The sequence below is a fragment of the Pongo abelii genome, chromosome 12, assembly GCF_028885655.2.
Source record: "Pongo abelii isolate AG06213 chromosome 12, NHGRI_mPonAbe1-v2.0_pri, whole genome shotgun sequence".
Taxonomy (NCBI): Eukaryota; Metazoa; Chordata; class Mammalia; order Primates; family Hominidae; genus Pongo; species Pongo abelii.
Genome location: NC_071997.2, coordinates 28,503,171 through 28,515,523, shown reverse-complemented (window position 1 = coordinate 28,515,523; position 12,353 = coordinate 28,503,171). Strand labels below are relative to the sequence as shown.

Here is a 12,353-nt window from a genome sequence, read left to right as displayed (position 1 = left end):
TCAAGTGATCTGCTCACCTTGGCCTCCAAAAGTGCTGGGGTTACAGGCATGAGCCACCACGCCCGGCTCACCTCTTTTATTTATAACACCATGGGTTCATAAATGGGTGAGTGAGACATCTGTGTGTGTGTATAGGGGAAATTGTTTCTGTAACATTGCTTAGAAAGAATGTTGTGGTAGTTACTACCAAGGTACTGCCTTCACATTTTAACTACCAAGTTCATCACAACTCTTGATAAATACAACAAGGTCATATCAATTATTGATGTTTTCTTGGTTTGTGTGGTAGGTTTGAACACAGAGGCTCTCATCTGTATGATTATTCTACCAGGGAATGGGCCTCAGCTCCAGGTCACTTGGTGTCTATGGTAGAGTCATCAGGATTTTAAGAAAATAAACAAGGGGGCTGGGCATGGTGGCTCATGCCTGTAATCCCAGCACTTTGGGAGGCCGAGGTGGGCGGATCACAAGGGCAGGAGATCGAGACCATCCTGGCTAACATGGTGAAACCCCATCTCTACTAAAAATACAAAAAATTAGCCGGGCGTGGTGGCGGGGCGCCTGTAGTCCCAGCTACTTGGGAGGCTGAGGCAGGGGAATGGCATGAACCCGGGAGTTGGAGCTTGCAGTGAGCTGAGATTGTGCCACTGCACTCCAGCCTGGGTGACAGAGCAAGACTCTGTCTCAAAAAAAAAAGAAAAAAGAAAAAGAAAGAATGAAAATAAACAAGGGAGAAAAAAGCAAGAGAATAGAAAATGGATTTTTAAAACAGTATCAGGGGAAAACAGCAATGTTCATAGATAGCAGCTTCATTCATAATAGCTCAAAACTGGACACAACCCAAATGACCATCAACAGAAGACTAATGAATAACAAATTATGGTATATCTATACAATGGAATGCTATCTTGGATAAATGTCTATTCAAGTCCTTTGCCCATTTTTAAACTGGGCGGTTTGGTTTTTGTTGTTGTTAAGTCGGCAAATGTGTTTTTGATCTAGATTGAGAAATCCTTACCCGGAGACTCTGAAGCAGTTAGCAGCCACAGTAACGGCTGCATGACTGAACTCTGACTATGCCACAGCCTTCCAAGTAAATGTCGCTTAATACTCACAACAACCACACAGTTCCCCACAAAGGAAATGAATTTGGAGATGGCCAGCAGCTCCATGTCACACAGCAATGACACTGACATAAATGGCTCTTGAGGGCAAGGACTGGCAGGGCCTGGCTACAGATATGGGGACTCACGTTGAGGTGGCACTGCTCACCTGGAGCAGCACACTGGAGTCACCTGGGACCAGCCTCCTAGAAGTCCAGATGCGCCTGCCTGCCAGAAATTCTGAGCTCCGAGATTTTTCAAAACTCCTAAGTCCAGCGGTTTTCAGCAACGGCGGGCACATTAGCATGACCCCAGGGCCCTGAAAAAGCCGGTTGGCCCAGGCTGCCCTCGCCCAGACCAATTCATCAGAACCTCTTGGGGCGGGGCGGGGCTGGGAGGGGGAGCGGCAGCCGTGGTATCAATATTTTTGAAAACTGCCTGAATAACTCCAACGCCCAAGCAAGTCAAGGACCCCCATGGATTCAACACCGCGACCAGATTGGAAAAGGTGTAAGTTGGTGCTGCTTGTTCGCGTCCCTGTTTGATTGGTAAGCAGGTGGGAAGGGCGCTGGGTGCCAGCGGGAGGCGGCTCCAGCCTACACCGCAGGATGCAGGGCGGGGTCCGCACATCCTCGGCGGGGCGCGGGGGTTGGGGAGCTGTGGCCTCCCGTACTCGCCGCGCGCCTTCCGCGCCCCCGGGCTCGGGTCTGGAGGAGTGGGCTCCGGCCCCGCGCCCCCCGCCCCTTTCTAAAGTAAACACCGAGGAGCGGCGGTGGCAGGACCGGTGCAACCCAGCACCGCCCACGGCCGCCGCTCGCTGCCTGCCTCGGTGCTGCAGGTCCGGGGCCGAGCCATGGCGGAGGGGGTGCCTGCCTCGCCGTCCAGCGGCGGGGGTAGCCGGGGCCCACACAGCGGCGTCATCCAGTGGTGAGCTGCCAGGCGCCTGGGACGCTCGGATGGAGGAGGTGGGGCCGGGGAGGGGAAGCGTGGTTCCCGCTACGGCTGCCCTCGGGACGCCGGGTCAAAGCCGGGTGTGAGGAGCGGCCCCAGGCCCAGCGCTTTCTGATGCTCGCCCGCCGCAGGCGGAGGGGCCTCCCATGCACGCACACGCGTAAAAGCCCCGGGCCCGAATCGGCGATGGGGCCGGGCTTTCCATCTGTGGGTTCCCCGTTGTCACCCTTCCCGCGGAAAGCCATCGGGTCTGCCCCGCGGGGGCCCGTTGGTTGGACCCTGCTTCCATGTACATCCAAAAGCGCCTGAGCACTGGCCAGGGGAGGAAAAGCTTTCTCTCCCTAGATCCAGGATGGGATGTTTCCTAATTTAAAGCTAAGGAGTTTTTAGCTTTAGCAATGCATTCCACATTGTGAAATTCACTTCTAGCTATTTAAGTCGAAGCAGGAAAAAAGGGAAAGAAAAATATCCTCAGCCCCTGGGACCGAGAAACTCATGGGGTTGCAGATCTTCTTAAATAGGAAAATAATTGAAACCAGTTCTAGGACCTTTAGTTTTACAAGGTGAATAACTGTTATATAACAGAGTACATTTTTCTCTTTTTAAGTTTCAAAGAATATTTCTCAGGGAAGACTTTTGAAAAAGTCATGTGAGTGACACAAAAATGAAGGGCGTGTTTTGTGATTATAACCCTGGCAGGCCTAAACAGTTACCACTTTCCTCCAAAAGAACATTTTTGATATGTCTTATCTTCAATGAGAGAAAAAAAAATCAAATGAATAAATATTGAAGCACACAGCGTTTTTCAGTGTTACACAGCCGGGCTAGGTTTCTGCTACACCCACTGACCCAGGCCCCTCATGCATCCTTCTTAGAAAAAAGGACTCAGGATGCCTTTCAATGACTTCAGTTCACCATTTAGTGAATTAGAGTTTCCAGGGTTTAAATTATGCTCCAGAGACTTGAAAGAATGATGAGACTGATTAAAAAATACCTGAACATCCTCCTAAGGCCGTTTGTGAACTCACTTCAAATGGTAACCAGGGGGCCTATGATGGTCTAGACCAAGCTTGTCCAACCCTTGGTCTAAGGGCTGCATGAGGCCCAGGACAGCTTTGCATGAGTCCCAACACAGATTTGTAAACTTTCTTTTCCTTTTTTTTTTTTTTTGTGACAGAGTCTTGCTCTGTTGTCCAGTCTGGAGTGCAGTGGCATGATCTGGTTCACTGTGACCTCCGCCTCCTAAGTTCAAGTGATTCTCCTGCCTTATCCTTCCGTAGTAGCTGGGATTACAGGTCTGCGCCACCATGCCCTGCTAATTTTTGTATTTTTCTTAGAGACAAGGTTTCACCATGTTAGCCAGGCTGGTCTGGAAGTCCTGACCTGAAGTGATCCACCTGCCTCGGCCTCCCAAAGTGCTGGGATTACAGGTGTGAGCCACCACGCTGGGCCTTCATAAACTTTGTTAAAATATTATGAGCTTTTTTTTTTTTTTGGCTCATCAGCTATCATTAGTGTTAGTGTATTTTATATGTGACCCAAGACAATTTTTCTTACAGTGTAGCCCAGGAAAAGAGATTGGATGCCCCTGGTGTAGGCCATTTTAGCAGAGAGTCTGACTTATTCAAGTCCCATATTACAAGTTCCTATCCCTATAGGCCTCTCTTCAAGGTTGGGGGGTGGAGGCAATGGAAATAAGGGAGGGTTCACTGTTTCATTGGGGAAGGCTGTTCTTTAGACATCCAGTTGATGAGGTGGTATGTTTAACAGATCGTTGAGGCCGGGTGTGGTGGCTCGGGCCTGTAATCCCAGCACTTTGGGAGGCTGAGCCAGGTGGATCACTTGAGCTCAGGAGTTCGAGACCAGCCTGGCTAACACAGTGAAACCCTGGCTCTACTAAAAATACAAAAATTAGCTGGGTGTGGTGGCGGGCGCCTGTAAATCCCAGCTACTCTGAATGCTGAGGCAGGAGAATCGCTTGAACCTGGGAGGTGGAGGTTGTAGTGAACCAAGATTGTGCCACTCTGCTCCAGCGTGGGCAACAAGAGTGAAACTCCATCTCAAAACAAAATAAAAAACCCAAAACAGACGATTGGTACTAGTGGTTTTAACATCAACATCAAGAACAGCCTCTGGTATTGCAAAGTATCTCCAATGCTGGAGGAGCAGTGGTGGGTAGTGCAGAGCAAGGGGTCTGAATGCCCGGAGACATCTCCGTTAGCCAGTGTCTGAGTGAAAGACCAGGGAGGGGCCCAACTGTTGTCCTGTGGAGGAAACCTGCCATTTTCCACATTACTTCATTGTTTTGTCTTCTAATCAGTCACTTGTTAGGACCCCAACATGTGTTAGAGACATCAGTGCCATTGTCATCCACATTGGATAAATTCTCCCAGGAGAAAGGCCCCAGGAGAGCTTGGCCAAGTCTCAGGGGCCAGAGGTAATAGAAGCTTTCTGTTTCATGGACAGGAAAGACTGCAGAAATGGGGAGAGGTGGGGTTAAAGCTCTGGGGAGCACAAAGGAATGAAGAACAGTGATCTGACTTCCTTGCTGGAGTGCAGACCTAGCAGGTCTAACCCCTGGCTTCAGACCAGGCAAAACCTAAGCATTACCTAATCCCAATGCATGCTGAGCCCTGGCTGTAGACTACACAACTATCTCCCACATAGACTTTTACAAATTTCTGCAGACTCTGTTGAAATTTTAAAAATACAAATTTGTTTGGAAAGGTGTAGAATTTATGGTAGCTTTTGATCAGCCGGATCGAAAAGGTACTCTAGTTCCTAGTGTGGGGGGCTCATGACATTTTTCTTTGTTTTTTTTTTTGTTTGTTTGTTTTGAGATGGAGTCTCACTTTGTCTCCCAGGCTGGAGTGCAGTGGCACGATCTTGGCTCATTGCAACCTCTGCCTCCCGGGTTCAAGTGATTCTCCTACCTCAGCCTCCTGAGAAGCTGGGATTACAGGCACACACCACTGCGCCCAGCTAATTTTTGTATTTTTAGTAGAGATGGGGTTTTGCCATGTTAGCCAGGCTGGCCTTGAACTCCTGACCTCAGGTGATCTGCCCATCTCAGCCTCCCAAGGTGCTGGGATTACAGGCATGAGCCACTGTGCCCAGTTGCTCATGACATTTTTCTTTAAAGAGTACTCAGAGGCTGGGCGCGGTGGCTCACGCCTGTAATCCCAGCACTTTGGGAGTCTGAGGCAGGTGGATCACAAGATCAGGAGATCGAGACCATCCTGGCTAACATGGTGAAACCCCGTCTCTACTAAATATACAAAAAATTAGCCGGGCGAGGTGGCAGGCACCTGTAGTCCCAGCTACTCGGGAGGCTAAGGCAGGATAATGGCGTGAACTTGGGAGGCGGAGCTTGCATTAAGCCGTGATTGCGCCACTGCACTCCAGCCTGGGTGACAGAGTGAGACTCCATCTCAAAAAAAAAAAAAAAAAAAACGAGTACTCAAAATGTGTGAACCACTGGCTAAGTATTTGTGCTCTGAAGTCAGTAATCATCAGATTGTTCATCACTCAAAGTGAGGAGAACATCATGAATGGTCTCAAAATCTTAATAATCCACCTTGTCTGATGGCAAGACCAGGAAAATAGTGTTATTATGAAGCTAAGCAAGGAATCTAGTGATCTGATTCACTCCAAATGTAGACAGGCTTTATTCCCAGGTGTATCACCAAAGGACATTTTGATGGCAGAGTATAAAACCCTTAACCAATGTCACCTGCCAGCAGTTCTGCCAGTCCCCATTCAGTCTCTCCTTGGAGCCCCAGGCAGTTGGAAGTCAGGCTCACCTACAGCAGGTGCTCTGTGCAGCCACTCTGCCAACATCAGCATCTTTCTTGCTTCCATTCCGGATTTTGATGGTAGACATAAAAATGATAATAATAAGAGCTTCTGTGTGCAAGCCAGGGTAGTGGGCACGTCATGTGCTTGTTTTCTGATCACAAATCTCTCAGGTGTCTCAGAGTCAGCATGGAAACCTGGGTCTTTGATGTTCAAAGCGCAGGGTAATAGTCACGATCATAATTTCCCATGTGTGTGGACACTGAAGGCTGAGGCAACTACTGGGTGACAAAGTCCACTTTCAAACCTTCTGCTTGTCCGGTTACTGTATGCTGACTGGCTGCCATTGGTCAGCCTCTGCGATTTGGCTTAGAATGTTGGGCAAATGACCACAGACACATGGTCAGAAACAGGATGAATCTCTTGGAACTGACAGGATCAAGGCAGCCACACAGGGCTCACATCCGAAGGCAGCCCTTTCTTTACATGTGTGGCATAGAAAGGACTCTTGGCCACAGACCTTTACTATTATTCTTATTAAGAGTATTATTTGGCCTTCCTCTTCCACTTAGGTAACAGGCAGGCTTGGTAGTATCATTTTGAAATTGGAGGACAGCAATTCATAGAGACTTAGAACAAATGAGCATCTGTCACAGGAAAGAACAATCAGCAAATGTGGAAAACTACAGTTCATTTTAAGGAGTTTGTACTTTTTACACTTCTTTTTTAAGGAGATAATTCCCTAACTAAATCTGGAGTAACTATGAATAAACAGAAGTGAGTTTGAATTCAATGCACATCACATTTTGCCTCAGTTTCCCGGATTTAGCCAACGTCTTTCTGTGATACTTCCAATATTGAGTTTTTCATATATCAACAAGTAGTGTCTTAACAAAAGAAATAGAAGGCAGGTGCAGTGGTTTGTGCCTGTAATCCCAGCACTTTGGAAGGCCAAGTGGGAGGATTGCTCGACGATGGGAGGTCAACACTAGCTTGGGCAACATAGTGAGACCCTGCCTCTACAAAATTTTTTTTAAGTATCTGGACATGGTCACACACCTGTAGTCCCAGCTATTCAGGAGGCTAAGGCAGAAGGATCCCTTGAGCCCAGGAGTTTAAGGATGCAGTGAGCTATGATTGCACCACTGCATTCCAGAGGGAGTCTCTCTCTCTCTCTCTCTCTCTCTCTCTCTGTCTACATACATACATACATACATATATATACACACACACATATATATATACTGACTATATATATGAATCTGCCACTCCCCCATCCCACCATCCCATCAATAGATATCACCCTGTACTCAACCTCGAGCCAAATAATTGATGCAGTAGCAGCTGCATTTAAGCCATTGTGAAGTATCTGAAGTGTCAGGCTCCCACAATGATTTAGGGAAGCATCCCAGAAAAATCTACTTCCTTGATGCCTGTGCTGGGTTGAATAGCATCCTCCCAAAAAAAACTCATGTCCACCCGGAACCTCAGAATGTAACCTTATTTGGAAATAGGATCTTTGTAGATGTAATTGGTTAAGTTGAAGTCATCCTGAATTAGGATGGGCTCTAAATCCAGTCACTGGTATCTTGATAAGAAAATTCACAGTGCTACTAGCCACACACGGTGACTCACGCCTGTAATCCCAGCACTTTGGGAGGCTGAGGTGAGTGGATCGCTTGAGCCCAGGAGTTCAAGACCAGCCTGGCCAACATGGCAAAATTCGGTCTGTACTAAAAAAATACGAAAAAGAAAAACAATAAAATTCACAGAGATATGGACACACAGGGAGAAGGCTGTGTAAGACACAGGCAGGGACTGGAGTGAAGCCAAGGAACACTGAGGATTTCCAGAAATCAACAGAAACAAGGAGAAAAATATCAAGCAGGGTGTCCCTCAGAGCCTCTGGTTGGAACCGACCTTGCTGGCACTTGGATTTTTAAGCTTCCAGCTTCCAGAACTGTGAGAATACATTTCTGTTGTTTGAGGCCACTGGGCCTGTGGTAATTTGTTACCCCAAGGAAGCATTGCAGGGCCAGAGATTCCCCCATTCCTTATGTCCATGTGTCTTTTTTTCTGGGAAGCCAGTGGGGTTAACAATTGTGACTATGTCCTTTAGTGCCCAAGGAAAGTAAATTTGGGCCTAGTGTGCCTCATTCCGGAAGATCAGCTGTATACTGCCTATATACCCAACTAGAGCAAAATACTCATATTATGCTCTAAAAAAACAAATGCCAGGGAGATGTATTGTCTGTAAAGTCTCTGCTAAATAAATATTCCTCTTTGTTTAAGAGTTATACTGGCTTGCTTTGTGTATTTTTTTTAAAGAACGACAGTCTATCCCACTGGGAAAGGAAGGTCGTGGCTGGATGTCACTACGGACGCTCTCTGACCCAGGCCACCTTCACCACTCACCCCCACACTCACATACTGCTGCTGGAACAGGCACCTGGCTGTCCCCAGGGGCCGGGGGTGGTCTGTGAACCTCAGCCAGAGCCCTTCATTGGTAAGGAATACACTCTGTCCCCAGACCAGGAGCATTTGGGTAGTTGAAGGTCCCACTTTGAGCAGAGGTCACAGGCACCGCAGGTGCGTTCACAGGCACTGCTGCATTCTCTCTGTGCTGCTCTGGCTCTGTACCAATAGGGAAGAAAGCAGAGCCAAAGCACTCTGCCTCTCTTGGTGTGTCTTTGTGTCTTGCGTTTTACACCTCATTGCAATTCAAAGACTCCAAACATAATGGCCTGCCCTAACCACAGGGGTTTAAGAACCATGCAAGCAACTGCTTCAGAGGAACAGGGATCACAGAGGGAAGGATGTGAAAATGGGGCCTGGGAAGCCAGGTTGGCCTGCAGGGGTGATAGGATTTACCTGGGTATTGTTTTGTGTCTTATTCATAAAGTGGAATAAATAATTCTCCACTTTGTAGTTATGTAGCTCTTGGCTGTAACCTTTGTAAAGGTCTATGAAACAGCGTCTGCTGAAGTCCTAATTTGAACTTCTTTTTAGCATGCCAACCTGCCAGGAAACAAACAAAAACAGAAACACGTTATGCGCTTCTGATCTTCTAAAAGCCGCAGTCAATATACTTAACACTGGCCTAAGGACAAATGGGTACATAGTGATGCCAGTTGTGAGCCTTCGCAGGGATTCATCCAATAAATTATACATGTTTCATAAGTATGGAATCTCATACACATCTTGACCATTGATTTTGTCAAAATATTTTGCTCTAGAAAAACAAATGCCAATTTCCTCTTCTTTGTCCTCCTCTCCTCCAGGTTGGTCGACAACTTCTGCATTTGCAAAGGGTGCAGCCTCCCTCGCTGTCTCATGTATGAGATTTACGTGGAGACTTGTGGGCAAAACACTGAGAACCAAGTCAACCCAGCCACCTTTGGGAAGGTAAGTTGTTGAAGATTAAGAACGCTCTATTCACTGAGTGCAAAAAAGGGAAGCAAGTTATTGGAGGAAATGTTGCAATGTATTTGAGTCTAATGGATTTTCAGTGGGTATCTTTGGCTTCCTTCCCACCAGCTGGTCAACATCCTTCAGCTAATTGAAGAGCCGTCCTGTTAGCCACTTCCCTTTGTCCACACTTCATAGTGAGGGGCCGCGAAGGATGAGGAATGGGTAGCACCTAAGGGAATGTAATTATGGCAGCTCCAAGCACTCCTCAGGGAGCCAGATTTGCTGGGATGGTATTCCCTGCATAGAAGCACCAAGCTCTGAGAGCTGCTTTGGCACCACACAAGCTGAGAGCCACTTTGTGATATCGGACAACTGATGTTTCTCATAATTTGGTTGTGCTGAGAGAACTTATTGGCTCTTAAAAGATCTCCTCTGGAGATTAAGATCTTCTTTTTTTTTTCCAAGACAGAATTTCCCTCTTGTTGCCCAGGCTGCAACAATGGTGCAATCTTGGCTCACTGCAACCTCCACCTCCCAGGTTCAAATGAGCCTCCTGCCTCTTGCATCTGTATGTCCAGGAGTGACCTTGCAGTGTCAGGGAGTGCATGGCTGAGTGACATCAAGGGATGTGGCCAAACCATTATCCTCCCCACAGCAATCCTGTGGATTTCAATTGTACCTGCAAAACATCGAAATGATTAGATCCATTCTTCCAAACACAGTCTTCATCTTTGAAACTTCTGGTCATTTGTGGAAACTCTACGTTTCTGATAGTCACAGAATCTTCTAATATGGAGGCTGCTCACATATTTGAAACAACTGTTCACCTCTCCCTGTCTTCCCTTCACCTCCCTGCCCACCTGTTTTGTTATGACTTCAATTATTGATGTTTCTCTTAAAGGTGGCCCCAAGGGTGCAACCCACTGCCTCAGATGTGCTCAAAGGACAAGAGCACTTACCTTTTTTTGGCTACTATTGGCTTTTATTTTTCTGTATCTGTTCACTTTAAGCTTGTAGTCAACAGAAACAACCCTTAAGTATTTTTTTCTAAAGAGTTGAAACTAAGGTAAGACTCCCAAAACAGTCTTGTAAACTGTAAAATATTAATACTCTATATAAATACAAAATGTTGTTCTTGTTATCAGACTGTTATCATCATGTAATTAACTATTTGGACCCAAGAGTAGTTATACTCTTATTCCTATTGTATTTTACCTCTTCAGTTTTTTGTGTTTTTTGTTTGTTTGTTTTTGTTTTTTGTTTTTTTGAGACAAAGTCTTGCTCTGTTGCCAGGCTGAAGTGCAGTGGCACAATCTTGGCTCACTTCAACCTCCGCCTCCTGAGTTCAAGCGATTCCCATGCCTCAGTCTCCCAAGTATCTGGGACTACAGGTGTGCACCACCACGCCCAGCTAATTTTTTGTATTTTTTTTAGTAGAGAGTGGGTTTCACTATGTTGGCCAGGATGGTCTCGATCCCCCGACCTCATGATCTGCCCGCCTTCCTATGTGCTGGGATTATAGGGGTGAGCCAGTGTGCCTGGCCACCTATTCAGTTTTGACCTGCAGTTCTATTTCTCACTATATTCTTGAATCATAGAATTCCCAACCTGCTTCATCTAGTCTTCCCTACCTGCTGAAGTGGCTATGTTTGAAAAGTGTGTCTTATCAAGTCATCCTGCTAGGTGACTCTAAGGCTTTCCCACTAGCTGGGAATTCCCCCAGCTGCTCTCATCCAGGTCATATTTTGCCATTTCATCACTCCAAATATTGGGAAACATCATCCAAGGCTGAGCTGAGTGCTGGGTATCCTGGCCCTGCAGCCTTTTCCCATCCAGCCATCTACTACCCTTATCAGAGGGAAGTGGGTGACTTTGGCTTGATGTGTTTTAGCTCCACGGGATTCCTACCTCCTTTTCTAACATAGCAAAAACTCTTTTTCATGAACTTTTAAAGATCTTTTTATAAGGCTGTTTCACCTTCATGGTAATTCCACTGCAAAGCATTAGAAAAAAAGTTAAAGGGACTCCAGTGTGTGACTACATGCAGCTAGGAAGCATTTTTTATCTCAGTACTCTCAGATTCCTCTAGAATTCCTCAAGATGCCAAGGTACTAACTTTCAGCTCTCATTGGAAATTTGCCTGAAAAATGGGCCACATCAGTTGAGCTGGTATTGGGAAGGGTCTCTGTGCTGCTGAATTTGTGACTAAATGGAGAAGGGAGGGGAAAGGAAAAGGATATGATCCCAAAGTATGTTTACAAGAGAAACAACCAAATCCGCAATTCTCACTTCCTCCCTCCTCCCCTGGGAATAGAGTCGGTTTCTCGCCAAGTTCCTGTGCAGATGTTGGAATGTTTCTTGCTCTTTGTGGCGGTACTGGGCATGTGATGGGTAAGGCTCATTCCGGGTACAAGTGATATTTTACATGGATTAGGGAATTTCCGGAAGGCTGACTTCCTCTTTTGAAATAACATTTGCTGATGTTTTTCTGATTATAAAAGGACTACATCCCTTTTGTAGGAAATGTGGAAATTAGAGGAGAATGTGTAAAAAGAAGAAAATGAATGCCAGCTATCACTTCCCTGTCCAGAGATACAGGCCCATGTGTGTAGTTCATTTGCAGATGTGCACACTCACTCATGCACACATATGGGACCGGCAGGAGCTGGAGAAGTAACCACATGGCGACTTCATCTTCCTGTTCTGTGTCTGAAGGTGTCCAGTGGCTGGTTCTTCCTCAGCTCCTGAGTGAGCATTTGAGCAATCAGCATGACCTTGCTGGAAACTCTTGGATGACACCAAGTTTTGTTGTCACTGTAACTACCCAACAATGTCATCAGTCTGATGCTTAGAGTACCCAGTCCCAGAAAATATCAAAACTCTGAACTCAGTTTAAAGTAGAGCTGTTTCCTCACCCCCTCCAGCTTGGTATCTTGCCACAGAGAACTAGGCCTGGGGCTTCTTCCCTCCCTCTGCCTCCTCCCACAGCTCACCAGGTGTGGCCTGACCCTTCTGGGAGGGAGAGAAGGAGGTAAGTGGCTGGACAGTACTTATTTCATGGCTGCAGGCTCTGGGGGCAGGCGGACCCTGTCT

The 12,353-nt window shown here is 46.8% G+C and overlaps 1 protein-coding gene across 13 annotated transcripts in view; it reads left to right on the top strand.

Annotated features, from left to right (window-relative positions):
- Positions 1-12,353, top strand: part of LOC100437960 (DNA-binding protein RFX8) — a 103,071-nt gene that overhangs the window by 25,102 nt on the left and 65,616 nt on the right. For 3 of the 13 annotated variants that reach the window (XM_054547287.1, XM_054547286.1, XM_054547299.2), the window contains one exon: positions 9,131-9,254. In XM_054547287.1, coding sequence (XP_054403262.1) covers positions 9,131-9,254 — 124 coding nt within the window. Of the gene's footprint in view, positions 1-1,061; positions 2,031-8,177; positions 8,356-9,130; positions 9,255-12,353 lie in introns of those variants that run through there. The other 10 variants (XM_054547296.2, XM_063713351.1, XM_054547294.2 and 7 more) reach the window with 7 other exon arrangements.